General features: G+C 55.2%; 3 protein-coding genes across 3 annotated transcripts; 2 read left to right on the top strand and 1 right to left on the bottom strand.

Annotated features, from left to right (window-relative positions):
* Positions 1 to 74: 74 nt before the first annotated feature.
* PPT1 (Palmitoyl-protein thioesterase 1) lies at positions 75 to 1,741 on the top strand (the record flags this gene model as incomplete). Its single annotated transcript, XM_066778113.1, has 5 exons — positions 75 to 221; positions 289 to 369; positions 431 to 869; positions 919 to 1,524; positions 1,581 to 1,741. The coding sequence occupies 5 exons, from the start codon at positions 75 to 77 to the stop codon at positions 1,739 to 1,741; spliced, it is 1,434 nt and encodes a 477-aa protein (XP_066632208.1).
* Positions 1,742 to 3,172: 1,431 nt separating this feature from the next.
* On the top strand, positions 3,173 to 3,554 carry SLS55_006683 (uncharacterized protein; the record flags this gene model as incomplete). The annotated part of the gene is made up of 2 exons (XM_066778112.1): positions 3,173 to 3,361; positions 3,423 to 3,554. The coding sequence occupies 2 exons, from the start codon at positions 3,173 to 3,175 to the stop codon at positions 3,552 to 3,554; spliced, it is 321 nt and encodes a 106-aa protein (XP_066632207.1).
* A 6,968-nt stretch (positions 3,555 to 10,522) lies between these two features.
* SPT23 (SPT3 Dosage dependent suppressor of Ty-induced promoter mutations-like protein) lies at positions 10,523 to 14,822 on the bottom strand (the record flags this gene model as incomplete). The annotated part of the gene is made up of 3 exons (XM_066778111.1): positions 10,523 to 13,145; positions 13,203 to 14,131; positions 14,181 to 14,822. The coding sequence occupies 3 exons, from the start codon at positions 14,820 to 14,822 to the stop codon at positions 10,523 to 10,525; spliced, it is 4,194 nt and encodes a 1,397-aa protein (XP_066632206.1).
* Positions 14,823 to 22,253: the final 7,431 nt, after the last annotated feature.

Here is a 22,253-nt window from a genome sequence, read left to right as displayed (position 1 = left end):
TGCTCAGCTAGGCGCGCGCCCGAGCGTCAGCGGCGAATCGGTGATAGCAACAGCTACTGTCTCTGCTCTCCAAGATGGGTTCTCAAGAAGACGCCGTTGCCCTCAAGGACAAGGGCAACAAGGCTTTCAAGGAGCACGACTGGCCAACCGCCATCGACTTCTACACCCAGGCCATTGAGACGTACGACAAAGAGCCCTCGTTCTACACCAACCGCGCCCAGGTATGCTTGTTGCCCGCCGCCTTTGGCAACTGCGCACGCGACCAGAAGCTGACGGCTCCCTACGCAGGCCAACATCAAGCTTGAGGCGTACGGTTTCGCTGTCGTCGACGCAAACAAGGCAATCGAGCTCGACCCCAACAATGTCAAGGTGCGTGGATATGCCGGCAAAGAACATTGTATGAATGCATCGCTGAACGAGGCTGTGATAGGCATACTACCGCCGTGCTGTCGCCAACACGGCCATTTTGAAGCACCACGATGCGCTCCGCGACTGGAAGATCGTGGTCAAGAAGAACCCGAGCGACAAGACGGCGAAGCTGCAGCACGCAGAGTGTGAGAAGGTTGTCAAGCGCGATGCCTTCCTCAAGGCCATCGAGGTCTCGGATGCCCCCTCGGCCATCGAGGGTCTGGATCTGGACAACATGGTCGTGGAAGACGGGTATGACGGTGCGAGGATGGAGGGTACGAAGATGACCAAGGAATTCATCGAGGACATGATCCAGCGGTTCAAGGACGGCAAGAAGATCCACAGGAAATATGTGTACCAGATCATCATCGCTGTGAAGGAGCTCGTGTACAACGAGCCCACCATGGTCGAGTATGACGTTCCTGAGGGCACCAAGATCACCGTCTGCGGTGACACTCACGGTAAGTTACACGGTCCGCGCCGATTCGGCATTCGCTAATGGCGCTGCAGGCCAATTCTTCGATCTCCTCGAAATCTTCCGCCTCAACGGCTTCCCGTCGGAATCGCACGCCTATCTTTTCAACGGCGACTTCGTCGACCGTGGATCGTGGTCGACCGAGGTGGCGCTGACGTTGTATGCCTACAAGATGCTGTACCCCAAGCTCTTCTTCCTCAACCGCGGCAACCACGAGACGGACGACATGAACCGCATGTATGGCTTCGAGGGCGAGTGCCGCGCCAAGTATACGGAGCGCGTCTTCAAGATCTTCTCCGAGTCCTTCTCGGCATTACCGCTGGCCACGCTCATTGGCAAGAAATTCTTCGTCCTGCACGGCGGTTTGTTCTCGAATGACGCGATTAGCTTGGACGACGTGAGGAAGTTGAACAGGCACAACCAGAGACAACCCGGCCAGAGCGGGTTGATGATGGAGATGCTGTGGACCGACCCGCAGCCCGCGCCCGGCCGGGGTCCCAGCAAGAGAGGTGTCGGTCTGCAGTTTGGGCCTGACGTCACGAAGAGGTTCTGTGAGAAGAACGGCCTGGAGGCTGTCATCAGAAGTCACGAGGTCCGCATGGAGGGTTACGAGGTCGAGCATGACGGAAGGTGTATCACGGGTAAGTGCATCCTTTCGCGGGTTGCAAGTGTGGGTGGGCTAATCAGCTGGCGACAGTCTTCTCGGCGCCCAAGTACTGCGACAGCACGGAGAACAAGGGCGCGTACATCAACATTGGACCCGAGTACAAGCTCGACTTCCACAAGTTCGAGGCGGTGCCGCACCCGCCGATCAGGCCGATGGCATACGCCAACAACGGGCTCATGAACATGATGTAGATGGGATACATGTAACGAGTGATGGCCATTTCTCCAGTTGATGTGTCGACAGCGGAGTTCTCGCATGTGGCTGCAGCATTTCCGTCGCCGGCCATTTTCGAATCTGGGTTCCAAAAGCTTTCTTGTCGGTCCGTTCTGCATTTCAAAGAGAGCAGAGGGGATTTGGATGGGCGTTCTTGATCTACTACCGCTCTTCTTTCCATGTGTCGAAAAGGCCTTTCTTTTGCATAGCGTTGCGAGGGGGAGATACGGAGCAACGTTCAGGATGGCTGCAGAGATACCTTTGTCGATTCTCATACAATCTCTTCCGTTTCTTGGCTCGTATCTTCTTCTCTTCTTGACGTGTTTTAAGAGATCGATTGGCCGGGGTTTGAAGGTTTCTGGCCCTGCTATGCACAGGAACGGGGTTTCTCTTTCGCTTCCGGGTGGCCTGTTAGTCTTCAACTGGCTGATGGATGGAGCATGGCGGATGCTCTGGAGGCGCAAGGACTGTTGGGTGGAGGGTTGCTCTACGCAACGGTTTCGTCTGAGACTCGCAACAGCAATAGGCAGATGAATTCGAGATACAACAAGAATGACATGGCATGACGGGTCGGAGTCGATGGGGCTCGGTGCAACCGCGGCGCCGCCTCACGCTCCGCCGCTGCCACGCTGCCACACAAAATCGACGTCACCTCAGGGCCCCAGGCAATTTTGCGGGTCGCCGCAAGAAAAACGCTGGAGGCCGGGCAACAACCCGACCGAGGTGGGGCCCCTTGGCTGAGCGCAGCTAGGGTTTCTAGCTCGAGCCCTTTAAACAACGCGCTGCCCCTCCACCTTACCCCTCCTTCGTTCTCTCTCTCACACTCTCTCCCTCGCCCTCATCCATCCGCCAATTCTTCATCAATTCCTTCACTACCCGGTAGGTCTGCTTTTCCGTTTCCGTTCGCCGTTCGTCTTTCTTCGGTCGCGGCTGTGGTGGTGGTGTTTGTGGCTGCACGCGCTGCGGGTGACGCCGGGCAGGACGTGTGACATCAGGCCACGAGCATCCATTGGAGGCGGCCGGCGCCATTGGAGCGTTGCCGTCTGAGTCCTTCGTCTTCTTCCTTTTGCTTGCGTCCTGGAAACCCGGCTGCCATTGAGGGCGGAGATGCGAGAGGGGGGCTGTCTGCTGCCTGCGCATGCATTGGCTGTGCTATCATCCAGCATCGCCGCCATCAGTCCTGCGGACGGTGAGAGGACTCAATGGCTCTCTGCACCTGCATCCGGACCGCCGCATGACCTTGACCTTCTGGCTTTTCTGTTTTTTTCAATGGTGTTTCTTTTCTTCTCTTTTCGTCTTCGCAGAAAACATGGGTTCAAGCGTTGTTCTTCGTTGGTTGGCCCGGGCCGAAGACAAAAAGCTGACGAAAAGGAAATCCCGCGTCAGAAAACTCAAACAAGCCGGCAAAAATGGTCTACACCATCGTCGTCCACCTCTACGCCAAGGAGGGCAAGGAGGTCGAGGAGAAGCTGCGCAACAAGCTGATCGAGGCCTCGCAAGTCTACTCCAAGGACAAGGAGACGGTCGGCTGGCACGTCATGCAGGACCACAAGGATCCCCGCAAGTGGTGCATCGTCGAGCGCTACGAGCAGGAGAGCGTATGTCATCCGGATTCAGACCGTCTTTTTTTTTCTATACTTATTCGATTTCGAAATGCAGAGCCAGAAGTACCACCTGGAGAACCCGTACTGGAAGACCTTCGACCCCTACGTCATCCCCCTCCTCGACAAGGAGATGGACCTCCGCCGCTTCCACGAGCTGGACACCAGCAAGCCCGTCACCATTGTTTAAACGGGAGGGAGGCTTTCTTCCATGGGTTAGAGGGGTGTATTTGAAAACGCCCGGAGAAGACGGAACGGCTGTACTAAACGAAAATGTAAATATCATGAAATCAACACAAGGTGAACCTTTCTTGTCATCTGCTGTCCGGTTTGCTCTTTCACGTGTCGACACTCTCCTCCTTCGGTCACCGGGGATGTTGCTTGGCAGGTGCCCGGTTGATGGGGGTGGGAGGTATAAAAGTCGATTCAGATGTCGTCCAACACGTTCCTTCAGCCAGCATTTCCGTTCTTTCAGCGGACTGATCTGGACAATCCATGCTCACGATTGACTGCCTCCTTGCGGGCGAAAAACTATTTCGGGAAACTTGGGGTGCCGCGGAGAGCCCCCCAAGTTCTCGATCACGGACAAGAGAGACCGACACCATGACGGACTTCATCAGATGATGATGATGCGCGGCACCATCCATGCCTGACGCCGACGATGGAGGGGATCTGGCAATTGATGATGGTACGCATCATCCAAAAAGCAAGGGAGCATGAGGCCCCAGGTCTCCCACTCAAACTCTCGGGAGCTATGTACGACCTCTGCCGCAGCAAAGTCGTCCAAGTGGTTGGTTCCATGCTTTGCTAGAAGCAACAGTGAGAGACCGGCGGCCTACCACTGCACATATCGGTGATGTGATACAAAGAGTTAGAGGTGGATGGGCTCTCCATCGAAGCTGTTTTATGCTCTCGCTCCCGCGGCAGTGCCGACGTCTCGTCACCGGGCTCCTTTCCGGGAGCTTTGTGTCAGATGCACGTGCTGGTAGTGGCAGCTGCGCTTCATCGACGCCGGTGCCAGCAGGCGGGTCCCGGTCATGCGCTTTCCAATCTTTCATGCCGCTCGGGAAGTGCAGATATGGCGGGATGCACTCGTGATCTCTGCTCTCGGCTACACTGCTATAGCGGGTGATGGAAGATCTACGCCCTTTAGGACGACACGCTCTTCCTGCGTAGGCAGTCGAATCCATCATCTGGATGAATTTGCGCGTATTGGAGACATCGCATTCACCTCCAGAGACTGGGTTCAACCACCTACATGAACGTGATGGCGCAGTATCTGTGTAAGCCAGATGCAGGTGGGCCGATTTCTCTTGTCATCCGCTGTGCTGTGTCATCTTTCCCGTGTTCCCATGACCAAAACTCCTGGCTGTCCATTCGCGAAAGAGGTCATGCGCGCCGGGAAGACGGTTGGGCTGAGGCGGTATAAATTTCCTGCCTCCGCTCCTGTTCGGCAGTGCTCACAAACTCCGTTGGACTCGACGGGAGATATTCTGGGATGCCATTGGCTGACTTTGCAAAAAAGAAGTTCGCAGAGCACTTTGGTCTGTGTCTTGCTTGGGATCCTCCTCTACACTTTTCGACGGTCTTGACTCTCAGAGAGCTTGCACCATGACAGTGTTTACAGATGATGATGATGCACAGCATTATTGAATATCGACGTAGCGCGCCATCCTCAGAGTTCCAATGATGCGGAGCACCGTGATGAAGATTTGGAGGCTCTGTCCCTTGCTGGCCGAACAGAGCTGCAACTCGGGCACAGCAGCGAGAAGTCAGTCGATTAAGTTGACGTGCAGCACTGGTGCGTAAGCAGCAGCCAATCTCTGTCGATATGAAGACAAGTTTCGGCGAAAGTGAGTCTTTGCTTTTATACCACTACTTCGACGAGCGGAGCATCCGCCACGAGACCCTCTCTTCCAGCCAGCTCATCCGTGTGCTGCATGCCTGAAGTGGCAAGGCGCAGGGTCAGGGCGAAGTCAGCGGGAGCGTTTTGGTCATGAGATGTCGAGTTGGTGGCCCACTGGATGGAGCGTATTTGGAAAGCAATTCTTCACGGCTTCTGTTTAACTTTTCGGTCAAGGGCAATGCAATTGCAATTGACTGCAGAGGCGTCTTCTTGTGGCTATCCGATACATTGGGTCATACCCCTGCACTGCGGCTCCCGGCTGGCTGGGGGTTCATTTAACCATTGACTATCGAAGCGCTTGTAACTGCACGTTTCTACATCATGATGGCTATTTGTCGCTGAGCATGGAGTACTGTTCTTGATGGTGTCCGACATCATTGAGGAAGAATGGAGCCGCACTGAACTACTTTTGTTGAGCTGCTTGTCCACGGTCATCTACCATATGGTCCGCCCGCAGTGATGTGCCTGTTTTTGTGCAAGAAAAGAGTAAGAAAAGAAAAGACAGGCTCCTTTTCTGAACTACGCTTGAAGTGTGTGAAGCTGTAGAGCCGGGCATCCGATAGTACCACGAACTTGAACGAGAGAAACCCGTGATCGATTGGCGGCAAGTCTTCGTGAGAGCAGAGCTCGATCACGAATTAGAAGGTCTTGACATCATGCTTAAAGATTCCCGTAGCTGTGATGCATGCAATTGCAATGCCGCTAGTGGTGAATCTCAGCACGTTCCCGCAGCTGTCTTTCGTACAAGCCATTGTGTCTATATGCATATATATCTACTTTAGTCCGCGATTGTATCTGCTTCACCTTCAAGTCGATCAACCTGAACACTAGCTTTCAATATGCGCATTCGCCTCCACCATATTCTGTCACTTTTGGTCTGTTCGGTTTTGGAGTATCGCCAAAGCAGATGCGCGATCCTGTATTCCAGCAGGGAATTTTCTCGTGGGATGTCGACGCTGGCAGCAGCGGCATCATCAAGCATCAATGATGAAGTGATTTGACCAACGTCTGTGCCTCGATCCACATCCTTCAATGATGAACAATTATCTTCTTGACGATTCCAAGTACCTGAGAGGTTCACAAAGGATTCCTACCTCGTATCGTGGAGGAACCAACCCCAGGATGCAGTTCGATGATAGTTTCCAAACTCCATTTTCAAGCTACCAGCCAGCGAATGGTGCAAAGGAAAGACAAGAATACAACCACATGAGTCCCTTTTAACCTCCGTTAGCCACCGTCTTCCACGTGATGTGTAGAGCTGCCAAATCCGCATCCTTCAATCGCCGTTGTACAGCAGGTGACAGAAGATTTAAGCCCTTTGAGTCCGCCGAGGACAGTACACTCTTCCTACATAGACAGTTGAATCTATGATCTACACGAATTTGTTCGCATTTATTTTAGACAATGGATTCAAGTACCTACGTAGCAAGACTGTCGCGTCCTCGGCGGAGCAGTACAGAGTGGCGTGGATGTTGACCTTACCTGCCAACATAGGTAACAAGCAAGCCCTGATAGTACACGAATGTATCCTCACGTACCTTGCAAATAGAGGACAACGCCTCTTGCTAGAAAATGTCGAGAAAAACCAAACCAATCCACAACCCGCCGTGCTCTCACCGGCCCACGCCAAGCCACGCCACATCAACGACCATCATCCTTCCCCCCACAGCATCCGCCACCACCACCACCAATTTCGGCCGCCAGGGTGAAAAAAAAAAAAAAAAGTAGTGGCCAAAACGTCTCGGCACCGGAGCTCTGTAACAACCGTCACGCGGACCTCCGAACCTTTGCCACGACGCCCACGACGCCCAACAAAAAGGAAGATCCCCACGCCGTCAAAGCGTCCAGTGAAATAGTGCGGCGACCAAGGCGTTCCACGCGGCCGCCCCACGTGACACCACCCTCCCCAAAGAGGCAATCTTGTCGCGATCGGAGAAACGTTGATGCCTGACGAATGGTCGGCACCTAAAAGAATCATCAGTCATCATCGGCCACGCACGCCCATCGTCATCGGCGTCATGAGTAAGTAGGAAAAGAACACCTGTCCAGAATTGAATCCAAAACAGTACGTAAGTACAGTCACCTACAGTAATTCATTGGCCAGTTACGCGAGCACGTGCCTTCGCTTACCAGTAGTCCTTCCTTCAACGCACAACCACTCCTCATCCAGTTAACCAAACCCAACAAAATGACCCGCAAGCCGAAAATAGACCGTTAGGAGCACAGTCCTGAAACCTGCGCAATTATATGGACTTTACACTATAAGGAAGACTCCTCCCGCAAAATTAGAGCCGAATTAGACCTTAACAAGTCAACCGTTAATTCGATCATTAAGCGCGTCAGCAATAAGCTAGAAGACCCATTCGCAAAGGTAAAGCGAATAGGGCGCCCCCCGAAGCTCGATAAACGCGCAGAACGTCGACTAGTTCGATACGTGGCTAATAACCCGTTCGATTTACTTATCTGCCTGTCTACTTCTGGCAAGACCGGATGCCGTATGCATATTAACACCACGCGTAAATACGTAAATAAAGCAGGCCTAAATACATTTAAAGCACGTAAGAAACCGTATATCAACGAGGAATAGGCTATAAAACGCCGTAGATACGCCTAGATGGCTATTAAATGGGATAACGAAGATCTACAAATAATTACCTAGTCGGATAAGTCGACATTTAAGGTCGAATTAGACTTAACACTAAGCTAGGTTCGCAGACCTCGTGGGCAGGCATTTTAGCAGCAGTATCTAAAGCCCTCCTTTAAATCTGGGCGAACTACCGTGTCGGTTTAGGCGTGTATCTTGTTGCATAAGAAGGGACCCTTAATTATCCTCCCAAAGGGGAAACGAATAAATACTAAGGCGTATTACGGTATATTAAATAACCAGGCATTGCCGTTCTATAAAGAACTTATGGCTAAATACGGTAATGCCTAGTAGTAAGACGATAGTGCAAGATATTATACCTTAAAGGCGGCAACTACATATAAAGATTTATTGCTTATGTAACGCCTGGATTGGCCGCCTTAATCACCGGATCTAAACCTAATTGAACACCTCTAGCGCATTCTTAAGCTTCGTATTTCAAAGAGGCGTCACCAGATTAAGAACCAACACCAAATGGAGTAGGCAATTCATAAGGAATACGCTCGGCTGAAGGTGGAAGACTACCAGGCATGTATATACAACTACCAGGCGCGTTATGCAGTAGTGTTGCGGGCGAAGGGAGGACCTACCAGATACTAGCTACAAAATATATGTTACCCACCTCAACACCACGGCCAGCAGGCCTCACGATAATATACGTATTCGTTATTGAGCAGTAGCTGCTGAAAGGGAGGGAGCAGGGGCCAGGAAGCACGTGCTCGCGTAACTGGCCAATGAATTACTGTAGGTGACTGTACATGCGAACGGATGGGACAAGTGTCATCTCCCTCCCGAAAAAAGGGAAGGAAAACCGACCCCCGGCCGCCGGCATCGAGCGGGAAGAAAGAAGTGACCAAAAAGTGATCACCACGATCACCATCAACCAAAAACACCGATAGCAGCCAGCAGCCAGCACCACCGCCAATCAACAGCGCCGGACGGAAACCACGTCGGCCCATGCCACCACCTCCCCGCCGTGTCACCTTCCCTTCCTTACCTTCACCGCGCCAATCCTTGCAACATTCTTCCAAATCATCCACATCATCATCATCGCCGCCACAACATGGACCGTTGAATTTTTTTTTGTCTTCCTCTTTCTTTCCTCTTCGTTTCGCTTCGTCAATTACCCACCCCACCACACCACACCACCAGCCAGAACGTCGCACTCGCATATTTCCAAATCAATGACCACGTTTGATAACGAAGGCATTGTGGAATGCAATGCACGACACAGAACACGTGCGGTGCGCCAGTAAGAAGAGAGAGTAGTAGAGAGATAGAGTTTCCATGCCGGTGGGGAGGGGACTGACCCTGCATACCATTTCTTTTTTAAACTTTTTGTGAACCGTCGTCATATCACCAGGCAAGGGCAAATAAACGCATTGCAGGGTGAAGAAGATATTCGTCGTCATTTGAGCCGGCGGATTACCCGATCAAGCCAAGGGGCGAGAGAGAGAGAGAGAGAAAGAGAGAGATTTTGAAGAAGAGTTCGAGAGGGGGGAGGGTGACGGGGGCGAAAACGGGTTGATGGGTTACCTATGTCGTTGCGAAGGAGCATGTCTTTTCTCGATGAAATGACAATCGGGTCGATTGACAAGCAGAGAGATCTCGATGACACAGACCATCATCACGAAGGGCAAAACAGTCCTCGAGGCAGCAGCATCAACCAGCCCAGTATGGTCTAGAAACAATAGAATTCATTGATTGGGGCGTTAAGCACGCTTCGAAACCTCACACACGCCGTACCAACGCGCTTTGCCGCGCATACAGAGCAGTCAGTAGAGACAAAAAAATGCATCCGACCGGATAACAACAAACACCCTCGAAAACGAGCAAGTCCAGCTAGCACGTACGTAAACGACGGAGAGAGAGGCCCAGACTCCAACCCATTGAAGAGAGAGAGAGAGAGAAGGATGGAAAGGGGAAGAAGGCGTTCAAGAAGAAGAAGCTCTGGGAATCTATGTACAGAAATTTGTTGTTGTCACCAAACTTTGATTCATCAACCCGTAGTAAGTAGTAGCAGTAGTAGTGATGGTGACAAAACGCCGCCCCTCTCTGCCTGAGGGCAGATGAAGAGATGAAAAGCAATAGAATAGTAAAGGAGATGGGAATCAATCCTGTGTCCATCCATCCCACCCAGCCCATCCATCACCAGCCATCCCATCCCGCCCGGTCCAAAAGAATCCGCTATCGTAAGAAAAAGAGAGTTGGTGTTGTTTTGGGTAGATGACATCGTAAAGGGTTTGTTGTTTGTCGTGAGGATATGTAGTGACTGTTGTACGGACAATCTGTAGTCTTTTCCTATCTTTTCCAGCCTGCACAAGTCCTCTGCACGCATTTTTTGTTTTGTTTTCGAGTGTGTCGGGAGGGAGGAGGATTGGGGGGTAATTAGGAGATGAAGGTTGGAAGCCACCCACTGACACCGCGCTATTTAGATGAACCAATCGTCGACCGCCAAAGGGCGCAAAAACAGTTTGTCGACAAAGTCAAAGGATTTGTGCAAAGGATTATCACGCCAGTTGCGCAATGAGAAACCAGACCAAAACGCACAGTCCCTGAACAAGTGCTCCACGCGCCGTGTACACATGATGGAATGAGACACTTGAATTTAAGCAACCTCGACCACGCGGCCCGGCGTCGTCCGTTCCTGGAAAGCACCGAGGAATGCAGATGCAGCCGCCCACAGCTGTGGGAGCCTGCTCCGCAGCATGGCGCACAAAATGAGGAGCAACAGCGGAATCCAGATGAAGAAGAGGTTGCGATCGCTCCTGATGCGCTTGAGCTTCTGCGCATGGGCCCTCCTGACCTGCTCCTGTTCCTCCTTGGTGAGGCTGTTCTTGCCAAGCTCGACGTTCAGGCTGCCCTTGGTGCTTTCGATTGAGCTCTCGGCCTCCACGTCAAACTGCTGGGCACAGGCCTGGTCGAGGAGGTGGTCGGCGGCAGCCTGAGACACCGACATCTTCTTGACGTCCATGTCCTTGCCCGCGTTCTCCGGATAGATCTCCTCGTAGGGCGGAGGCGATGCTGGAGGCGATGCCGGAGGGGGTGGCGTGCTAAACAAGTCCTTCCACTTGTAATCGTTACTGCTCGATCCGGACGGAGTTGCCGTGTCGTCGCTCGCCGACGACGGCGTCCGTGGAGGGCTGCGATGCGGTACAAGCGAGCTGATGCGGCGCATCATGGGATGAGCCTGGTATCCCGGAAGGTTCGGTAGAGGCGGAAGAGCCGGAAGCTGCAGGTTCGGAAGATTCCAGTGCATGTTTTGCTGGAACTGGTTGATTTGCGCAGAAAGGTTCTCTCTCCAAGCATTCATGGCAGCCATAACAGGCATGGCGGGCTGGTCCTGCTGGCTAGCCGAAGGCAACGGCAAAGGACGGATGTCCTTGGCACTGCCACGACGCGAAGCAACCCAGGCAGGCGCTGACGGGCCTTCCACTGGCTCCTCTGACTCCTCTCCTTCGTCTTCAGCCTCGCTGACAAAGCTGGGGGAAGACGACTCCCACATGGAGTGGGTAGACGCAATACTGCTTGCCCTGCTGCGCATGGAGAATGACATGGAACCAGCGCTGCGTGTTCGTCTGTGCGTCCTGACGCGCTGGAGTGCGTTGAGGACGTCTTCAGAAGTAGCCAAGTCGGATGGCAGATATCCCTGGAGACTACGCATCATTGGATCAGCGCCCTTGAGAATCAGACGACGCACGATCTGTGAGTGGCCGTGCATGGCCGCCATCATCAGGGGTGTGTATCCTCCGCGATCACGAGTATCGGGATTGGCACCCCGCGCAAGGAGACCTGCGACGACGCGACCATATCCCAGACTGCACGCAAGCGACAGGAATGTGGCGCCCGTCTTGTTCTTCATGTTGAAGCGCGGCGGATGAGGACTGTCATCCATGTCGACGAGATCCAAGCATCGGAGGAGCATTCCCTCCGTGTCCGTTGGCGGAGCGTTGGCATCGAAGCCAGAAGACCTTTGCTGCATGTTGCCACCGTTCTGAGTCCAACCGCTGCTGGCCATGTTTACGACGTGACGCGCGAAGCCGCGGTAATCATCCGACTTCGTGTTGCCCGTCTGCTTCTGGCAGAGAATGCGCAGGGCCATTTCGCAGATGCGCTGGTCGTCGTCATCCACGTACTTGAAAGAGACAGTAGGGCCCGGTCCAGGTGGAGTCGGAGACCCATTCGGCATCCTGATGGTCACAGGAACGATGCCGGCCGAGGGCGATGGAGGCAACAGGCTGACCAGAAGCTGACTGTTCCAATACGTCGTCGTCGTCGCGATCGTGTCGCCGAAATAGATCTCCATGTCTCGGGTGAAATTCGAGCCCAGGATCGAGATTTCGATTCCGCCGGACTTGGAATACTCGCCAGGAGTGACCTTGTAGATTGAAGGAGGCGCCGCAACTTGTCTTGGCGAGTCCATTTGCGGCTGCACCTGGCCCATGGGGTTTCCGACCATATTCGCTGAGATTGATGCTGAGGTGTAGCCGCCAATCGACTGCCTCCCGAGAGAAGGGCTTGGAGCACGGCTATGGTGTGCTGAGTTCGGCACAGAATAGAAACTGTAAGCCATATTGTCCATGCTTCCAGACCGTTGGCCAGGAGTGACAAGGCCGCCATTGCTGCCGGGAGTGGAGGGTACAGAAGGATAGGGGATGTTCAAGGGCTGCATCATGTATTGAGGGTCATTTGCAGTTGCATACGAACTGCTCTGAGGCATGGACGTCTGAGGCATGGTGGTTGCCATCGCCATGGCTTCTGCGGTTGCGCCGGGACTTGACACCGTGTTAACGCGGTTCATCGTGGTCATGGTGAGTTCGCGAGGAAGCTTGTGGTGGTGGGTCGAGCTTGACTTTCGCTTCTTGTTGGGCCCCGTCTGGGTAGCCACTGGCGACGTCTGCCGCGAAAGATTTCGGGGAGTCATTGTCGTCGATGTAGCCTGCGACATGTTGGACCGTCTAGAAAAGCTCTGGGGGTCTGAGAAGTGATTCTGGAAAGATTGCAAGTCATTGGTGGAGTGGTATGGCCTGCGACCAAAGCCGGATTGCAAATCCTGCTGCTCAGCTGAAGTACACAGGGACGCATTCGACGGCTGGGTCGGATCGGTGGGCATTCCAGTGGAGGAAGGAAGCGGGCCTCCTTGCGTCTTGTGATCGTCCGTGATAAGGATCGGGCTTGTCATTGACTGCGCGACCACCGCTCCGTGATAATCCTTGATAGTGAAGATCACTCTGGAAACCAATGTCAGTCTCGAAGATGCACAGAATCCGGGCTAGGTAGATACTCACCGGAAACCGTTTTTCTCGCCCTGGTGGCGACAATAGCAGGCAATGCGCATGGGCACCTCTATTTGCATCGCGCTGGGCGGGTATGCCGGCGTGTTGATCTCGCCTTGCTTTGGGGGTGCGGGAGCTCCCCAGTCCTTGTATTCCTTGTCGTTGAACACGATGACTCGTTCATACTCATATTCCGCCCATGCCTCCTCATCTTCTTGCTTCTTGACTCTCTTGCGAGCAGCGCGCTTACGCTCACGCTGCACGCAATTCTGGCAGATGCGGACCTCGGCGCCATTACTAGGCTTATCAGGGTCGTCTGGGTTGTCCTCGGTCATGTCGCCCTTGGAAGGCCGCCGTGGCTGGCTTTTCCGTGTGTTCGATTCGTATCCAGCGGCTCTCTTCAGGGCAATCTTACACAACTCAGGTTTGTCCATAGCACTTGCGCAGACCAGCGACGTATGAAGCTCCAGCGTGTCCGGTGCCTTGATAATCTCTTTTGCCAAGAGCTTAGGCTTGGAAACGGTGTGTGTGGGGAGATGGAGCTTCGTGACTCCGGGCGGCATAGGATCCAAAGTCAGCCTGATACAGATTTGTGTTTCGACTCGCGATTTGTTGCCGTCCTGACTGATGTGTAGGTGGGCCGGGGGCGGCCTGCCGGACGCAACGTTCGAAAAGACCACGGCATCGGCGCCGGGATATGACAGTGGTGCCTGAGTGGGCGAGAGCTCATGCTGCCACATGTTGGTCTGGAAGACGGAGTTATGCCCCGAGCCATTCCAAACCGGCATGTTTTGGAACATTTCGCTATTGCTGAAGGCTGTCGGCGACTGGGCATCGAAAAAAGCTGCAGGTGAGGCGCCCTGGCTTCCGCTCACAGCAGACGCCGGCGAGTCGTCGCGGGAGCCAATGAAGAAACCGGTATCTTTGGAGGAGGCAGATCGCTGCTTCAGTCAGATACAAACTCGAGAACCGTTCGCGCAGTAGACTCACCTGAGCGCTGGCCCGCATCTCGGACGAATGCTGCTCCAACTTCGAGGGCGCTACTGTCTGGTCGGGCGAGACTATGTGGTCGGGCGAGCCAAAATTGAACGCAGGGCTACCATTGCTGCTGCCAACTCCCAAGTGCGACGTCATGGACTTGCCAAGCGAATCCATGTCATGCTCGAGCCCGAGGAAATCTTGCGGCTCACGCTTGACAAACATCGAGTCGCGGCCGTTGGAGGCACCGTCCAAGCCGGCCATGGAATCCGTCTGCCAGTCGTCCATGTGGTTGTCCATGCCGCCGAAGAGCGCCGAGGGCGACGAGTCAGACGAGGTCGTCTTGCGCTTACGCCGCCCGGACGACTCGGACGACGAGTCCTGGCTCGAGCTGTCGGGCGACGAGGACATGTGCGAGCGCGGCTGCAGGCCCGACTGCGGCTGCAGCGGGGCAGGTGTTTGCTCGCTGCGGGCAGCGAAGGCCTTGGCGGGAGATGCGAGGCTCGCCAAGGACGCCTGGCCGGGGGCGGGCGACGACACGAAGGCGTTGGTGTCGATGAATGCACCGAAGTCGTAGGGGTCGTCGGGATGGAGCCCAGGCGGCTCGAACATCGGCTCGTCGGTGGCCCACTGCTCAGCCATGTCGGCGTCCATGATGCGTGGGACGTAGGAGTCGTCGGTCGCCATCGCCAGCGGAAGGGCTTAGGCCGCGTCGCACGGCGGCGGCGTCGGAGCGCAGGGTCGAGGCGCGCGAACTGGTTTGGGCCCTCGAGAACGTGCGAATCCGCGTAATTGTTCGGTCGGGGCCGCGAGGGGGCTGCGGGCGCGCGAGGGCTGCTGTGCTGCTGTCGGGCGTCACTACGCGGGCATGGCAGAGGCGGGAGCGCACAGGAGCGGTGGTGAGGCGGCGTACGTGAGGTCGAGGTCGAGGTCGATGAGGTGTGTGGGAGGGTGGGTGCGCTGTGACTGCGCAGGCGATAATAGGCTGCTGGGAGCCCGCGTGCGTGGTCAGTCGCCGAACCCTTTTTGGGATGCGCGCTGGAGGCAATATTGCGATTTCGCCGAAGGGACGGCCGGAGCGATGGCGAGGGCCAGCGTGCCGACTGGCTGCCAACGGTGTTATAGCAGGGCGGCGTGCAGCTCGGGACTGGGCTGCCGGTGGTGTGAAGGCGGGTGCCGTTGTCGTCACGAAGGCCCGGTGGTCGGCCTCCAGCTGCCTGCTCGACATCGCCCTCAGTGATCGCCGCTGTGCGGAGAGGAGGCCCTTTCTCCCCGCTAGCAGCAACGCAGTAAGGCGCCGAGCAGCCTGCAGCGCCTCCATCTGACGCCCTGGCACCCCCGCCGCCGAGCAGCATGCCTCCTTCGCCCTCGCGCCGCCGCTGATTGGGCCCCTGCGCCGCAGCAGACGGACTCGCCCGCGCAAACCCTTGGCTGTGGAATCTGCTGGGGCGCCGGAGCGCGCTCGCAACGACCATCCCGGATCCGCCTGCAGCGGCACGCCTGCCGTTGAGCGACGCGTCAAGTACAGATACCTCGTCCGCCAGCAGCACGCCCGCCGGCGGCCCTCGACCTCGACGCTCGCCTCCCCGCCGGCCTCGCCGCCGCCCACCGTGCGCGCGCCGCCGCGCTGCCGCCGCCGCGGTGCTGCTGTCCGCCGCGGGCAGCCCGTTACGGCACCGCGGACATGCGAGTGAGGTAGCGGAACCTAGCCCAGGTGCATGATGAGGCTGGTTTCTGGGCGGGTCCAACGCAAGATAAGACGCAGACCTTTCCGCTTTCAACGCCCTCCACCAGAGCCCAAGAGAGACGCGCCATCCGAACATGGCCCCGTATCGCCCACAAAACCCCAAGTACCGCTCGCCCTGGAGGCGGGATGCGCCAGGCTAGCACCGACTGTGGCAAGCGCCCGGCCCGTCGACGCCGCAAGCTGACGTATTATGCCTCGTCGCGACCGTCGTACGAGCTACCAAGATGGGCGTCTTGAACAGCACCCCCACAACTCCACACCAAGCCGCGCTCTGCGGGTCTCTGCTGACAGAGCCTGGGTCCCGCCTTGGCAGCCCGAGGCGGGGTCTCTGAGGAGACGTCTCTGCCCGAGCTTGCGGCTGCTCAATGGCTTCTTGGACATCCGGGAGACATGTCGATATCCCAGCTGGCTGCGCGGAGGACGAGCTCCCGCGGCGTACGTGGGCAGGCCCACCGGCGGCAGGCAGCACTCTATGCAACGGACGATCGCAATGACAGCCGCAGCAACACCAGACATGAAGTACTGGTACGGGCCATGCTCTTGTATGAGGCCGCGGCTGACAGACATTGGATCCACGGGGGCGTAGGGCCTCGTCACCAATGGATGCAATAGCAGAGTTGATATTGCCGCCAGCAATCTGGATCCTGCAATGGCCACGGCGGTGCAGAATGTGCCCTGGGGATGTGGCCCTATTCTTGCATCCAGCCCCGTCGGCCGTGGGCGCGCTTACGGCTGTGATTGGCACGCACGCGCCGCATTACCCGCATTCCTCAACGGCCGATAACGCATCATGCATGCTAACGGACCCTTGTGCGGTACCTGGAATTGCGCGGGATGGTGCAATGGAGTTGGACTTCATTCGACGACGACTGACGACAACGCGTGCCAGCGAGTGCGGCTCTGAAGCTTTTCGCCGGCTAGTGCTTGTACCTGCCAATCCTTCTCAACAAACGTCGATGCGGCCAGCCCCCATCCCCCACGGTGGATCGTCTGAGGTGCGGCAGGGCGCTCGATGCTCCAAGCCTTGTGCTGCGGCGGACGCATGTCCGGCGATGCATCTAGCTCGTACCATGGTCAACAGCCTTTCTCGCTACCAGCCATGGCCCTAATACTCCCGTCCGCAGCCGTTTCCGGGCCCGCTCCAGCTGGATCTAATGTCGGCAGCGGAAGGCTAACGGGCCACGGCCGCGGTCTGATAGGTGCGCAGTCGGCGCGGGTTCATCAAGCTGACGGTGGGCTCCATATTTCCCTCGCGTACAAACTCGCTTCGCGCCCGTCTTCTTGCCTCAGGGAAGCACATTGCTGGACTGATAACATGCTGTGGCGTCGTCTGTGGTCGGCGCCAGCGGGTCGATGGCCCCGATCTTCGCTTTGCGTCCGAGCGCAGATCATCGCAGCCTCCCTCCCGCTGGCGGCTTGGGAGGTCGACCTTCCGTTTCCTCCGACCGCGAGCCCGGGGAAAGGCCAGGCGCTCCCTCCGATTCGTCGCATGTAGCTTGTGCATGCAGCAGCAGCGCGTGGATCGCGTCTTCGCGCCTGCTCGCGGCTGGGTATAAAGCGAGTATTGTGTGCCATGGCACTTCTTTCGGAGCGATCGTGTCCCCGGCGCTTCCCCGCGTGTGCACGACCTTTGGCGGAAATTCCGGCGCCGGGGCCTTCCGATCATCCCGTCCACACTTCTGGCGCATCTAGCAGCCTCCGCCGCATGCGCCGAGCGACCACCACGTTGGCCTCGACTGTCACACCGCGCCATTGCAGAGCTCAGCGGCGGAAGAATGCGAGGAGCCATCAATATTGCCGCCCTTCCTTCCGGGCACGCCTGATCAGGAAATTTGCAGCAGCCGTGTCCGAGAAGAATCCAATGTCAGACCATGGTCCGGCGTTGGTGCGGGACCGAGTTGGATTAGCTTCTTGCATTTCCACTCTCCTGGTTCCCGGGCCTGGACTTTCCGGCGTGCGCCCAAGGCCGGTGCGCAACGATGGTCAGCAACAGCGACTTCCCATGCCGCTCGGCATCTTTTGTGTGGTTCCCCGCGGGATCCAGGACCTCGTAACGGCAGAACGATCCACCGTCGATCAACCTGCTTTCAACACTACAAGCAGTGGACTCGCAAGATTGGTACGATTAGTGATTGAATCCGGACTCGGAGCAAGGAGAGACGTCTTTTGTTACTGGTAAAGGCCGATCTTTCCTTGCGTTGTCATGGTCCTTCAGTGATAATCCTCGTATGAAAGTAAACTTGCTAGTCGTGGAGAAAAAGCCCGGACTTTATTACATTGGCGTACCGATCCAGGATTGTGCTATCTCTATGAATAGACCCTAATCGCTGCTTTAAAGAGACACCAAGGCCTGGCCAGGTTGGAAGCAACGGGGCACCAGCCCCAACAAGGCAAAACAGGGTACGGGCACGGGCCCCTGAGTTCGGCTTCGTTAACTCTACTACGGGCCAACCCTTGGGAACCAAGCCCCTTCTTCCGACCTATTGCTTTCTACTTCTGAAATTGCCGTGACGCTAGTCGTAGAATTCTCACGATGCATGACGTCTACAACCAGTGTAAACATGTGCGGGGAAAGTTCCTTCTTCCTTCTTCTCGCGTCTCCTCCTTGCTAATCGCTCAGATACGAGTTCAAGGAAGCTATCTGATCCGTATCATATTGCGCAATATACCCCTTTGCTCGGCCCCGTGATGGTTTCTGCGTCATCATGACAAGGTCCTTGAAGTTTGGACTCTTTACTACCGACGTCCATTTCGAAACCTCACATCGTCATCAGCATCACTCGGAATCACACATCACCTTGTCCGCAAATTGATGACGGCAGTACGCGCCTGGAACGGACACACTGCGCAACAACCCCCACGAAGTGAGCAGTTTTCGCTTGAATGCATACAGCGAAGCGCCGGCTCTACTTTTTATTCCGAATCGATCGTTGTGCTCTTGGGGAAAGGACGAGCCAGCCACGAAAGGCCGCAGGAGTGAGCTATTTCTTCCTTCTCTCCCTTTGCACTCCTTCCAACCTCCTCGCCGGCCAGTTCAACGGTGTCCGATGACTTCAAGGATTTCTGCTCCGACCCTGCGAGTGGTTCTGCGTTGCATTCCCCTTCTCCTCCTGCTACTGCTTCTGCCAATAGAACCCGTCTTCAAGTCTGCTGGTGATTCGGTATTTCGCTCTTTTTCTCCATCTGTCATTGCTTCTTCTGAACCTCTCATGGTCCGGAACACCATTGATTCATCAGAAAGTTTACAGCAGCAGTGTTGCATGAGTAGACATCGAAATAAGCTTTTCTGCTCGATGCTGCCGGGCCACGAAGTACATTAGCACTGGCATGTGGAGCCCGACATGACTTCCAGCAAGTTGAATGGCCAGCAAGAGTTGGGGCGCCGATAGGAGAATTTCTTTAGGTTATCGCGATGCTTCATGCACGGTGATGCGTGGCGTGCGATAGGGACGGTATCTTCCAGCGGCTTGGACTTATGGCGTCACGGCGTCTACCCTGCTTGCTTGTTGTCCTACACGAGGGTTGTGGATGAGATGCGAGTGACGGTGCACATCACGCTGCATACGTGAGGGATGTCGCAAAGGGTGTGGGAGGGGCAGGTATGTTCTCCGATCGCTGGACGACACGGCTCTGCCGTCCGTGGCGGATCACGATGATCGGATCGTAGCCTCATCCGTTCCAACCACTTCGTATGCACGTCTGGACCTTCTCAGCACCATTCAATGGACGATCGCACGACTTCCGGACCCCATTGCGACTGCACGCCTCGACAATGGCCCATGACCAGCCGCGTACGTCACAGCCGCTCAAAGCCTGACTTGAACAGTCAAGAGTCACGCCAACGTCGCCGATCATGTCCATGGCCCCAAAGCCGACCGCCCGCAAAGGGAGATCCACAAAAAGCCGAGAGAGCCCACAACCCGCCAGCCGCAACCCGCAACCCCAGGAATGGAAGACTGCGTTGGACCCACCGATCAGCCCCATGCATGAAGACAAGAGAAACAAGACCCAAACACCCCCTTGGGGGGCACATGTTGTATATTCCACCGACCCGGAGACGAAGTGTGCTGACCTCTGCATGAACGACGCAGACTTGGAAAAACAGAAGAAAGAAAACCGGGGCGCATCTTGCTTCTCCGTCCCAGCGGCGGGCGAATGGAAAGCGCCGCCGTCGCCCTCGGCCTTGGCCTGCAGGATAATAATATCGCGCCATATGCGCGTTATAGCGAACCAGGTGTGCTGCGCCGCATGCAAGTAATAATGATAAAGGAAACGCGACAAAATCTCGGGCGAAGCTCGCGAAGCTTGCATTGACGAATGGGCATCTGGGACATACGGGGCACCGGAAATAAGCGACTTGCCTTCTCCACGCATTTGTCAAGCGCTGCTCCGTAGTTTTTGGCTTCGTGCTTGCATGTCGGAGTCTAGACTCCGCTTGCTGACGCTCTTGCATGATTGATTGCTCGAAGATGGAAGCCCCCGGTGGCAGTGGATGCTGCTACCTGCTGGACTCACCTCCAACAACTGCGTGTATCACCTGATCGTGCTCCGCGTTAGTCACGCATGCTTGCATCTTCAGAGTCAAGGTGAATCCAAAGTCCTGGCAAGCACCAGCGTCGCATTATGGCCTCTCCACTTCCAATATTCACGTATCCGTATTCTCCACCACTATGATGGCCGTCACCTTCGTTTTCCTTGCCAATCGCCTCCCTTTCGAAAAAAAAAAAAAAAAAAAACGCCATGAAAGGTCAATCCCATGTGAAGATGAAGTCTACTTCCTGGAAAATCGTGTCATTTGATGGCTACGCTGGAGAGCCATTCTGCAGATGACCTATTCTCGAGCACTTAAAAGCGGGCCAGCAGCCCACCATACCACATATTTTTCAAACACCAACAACAACGGCAAGACACCTCCATAACTTTTGACATACCGGCTTCATATCCGTACTCGCTTCTTGCGCTTGCGCCTCCTCTTGACTACTCTTTTTCTCGTCAAGGGACATAGAAAGAAGAACCCCCTCAGGCCCATTTGTAGATCCGCTGCAATCTCTGGTGATGATGCTGCGCGCCACCAGTATTCAATGCTCACTTGCTCTCAAGCAAGGACGAAGCAGTACTGTAAATCAGATTGACGTTCCTCCACGACTTTCTCTCCCACTCCTCGCGTGAGCAGAATCACACGCACCCCAGGGCTGACTATGTTGGCGGAACTCCGGTCAGTGATACGGCTGCGGCTCATCATCTCAGTTCAGCGCTGCTCTTCAGCAGCATATCATTTCCCATCACACAGGCATGACCACAAGCGAAGATGCCATTTGGAAAGTGTAGGGCGGGCCCAGACAACAAAGACACGAGTGTGTGCTTTGCGAAGAGTGCCAAACGAGTAGGAGGCCACTGTTGCCTCAATGACACACAGATCTTCCCTCCGCAAAAAGAACCGCCTCTTATATACCCACTCACCCAAGCTCTAAGCAAGAGCACGGACCGGTGAGCCACGAGGCAAGAATGTCATCTGACGATGGGTTCTTTTGGTCATCTGAGAGGGGTCTTGATCATGCGAAAGAAGGCGGCACGGTGGCTATGTTGCATCTGAGCACCTACAGGCTCTAAGCTTACAGTCTGTTGTCTGCCTCGGAGCATCTTACTTCTGGGCCTTCAGTGATGAGAAGCAAAGGATGAGAGCATCCTTGTCCCGGACCTTTCCTGCTTTGCTTGTGCCTCACTTTCGTTTTTCGAGCGTGCAAGGCGTCCTAGACAATTCTCTATTGGTATCGCCTTCTGAGATATTTGTCTTGGCTGGACAGACAGAAGGAGATTGCTTGGAGTCTTTGTGAAAATGGAGCAATTACACTTGCGCGTTTCCCTCCACGTTAACATGGTTCCAGCTCTGCGCTTGTAAATTCGCGGCTCATCATCAAAACCGGTAAATGTACTTGTGCATTATTACGGCAAGTGATGAAGTGGAAGCAATGATTGCAATGGCAAAAGACATCGCCATTCTTAAAAAGGGATCGGAATCACCGTCACTTGAACCTCGTGTTCTGCGCACTATACTGGGTGAACATTTTTCCTGGAACTTCTCGAATCCGACATCGCATGTTTTAAATTTGCTGCCAAGGAGGTCGCCGAGCTTTCTGTTTCAACCTTGCCACCACAACCACTGCATCACCGAAGCTACAATATCAACACCATCAAAGTCAGCTCGCTCTATCCCAGCTTTACACTCCAGAAGGTTTATGATTCACTGTTATTCTTCCTCCTGTACTTGATAGAGTGTCCGCCTGCGTCCCCATTCGGGTCGGACAAATGTCCGCAATCGCCGGCCAAGTCCATAGATC

Source organism: Diplodia seriata (assembly GCF_021436955.1).
Source record: "Diplodia seriata strain FDS-637 chromosome Unknown scaffold_6, whole genome shotgun sequence".
NCBI lineage: Eukaryota > Fungi > Ascomycota > Dothideomycetes > Botryosphaeriales > Botryosphaeriaceae > Diplodia > Diplodia seriata.
Note: the sequence above shows the minus strand (reverse complement) of the source record. Positions and strands in the feature narration are given on the sequence as shown.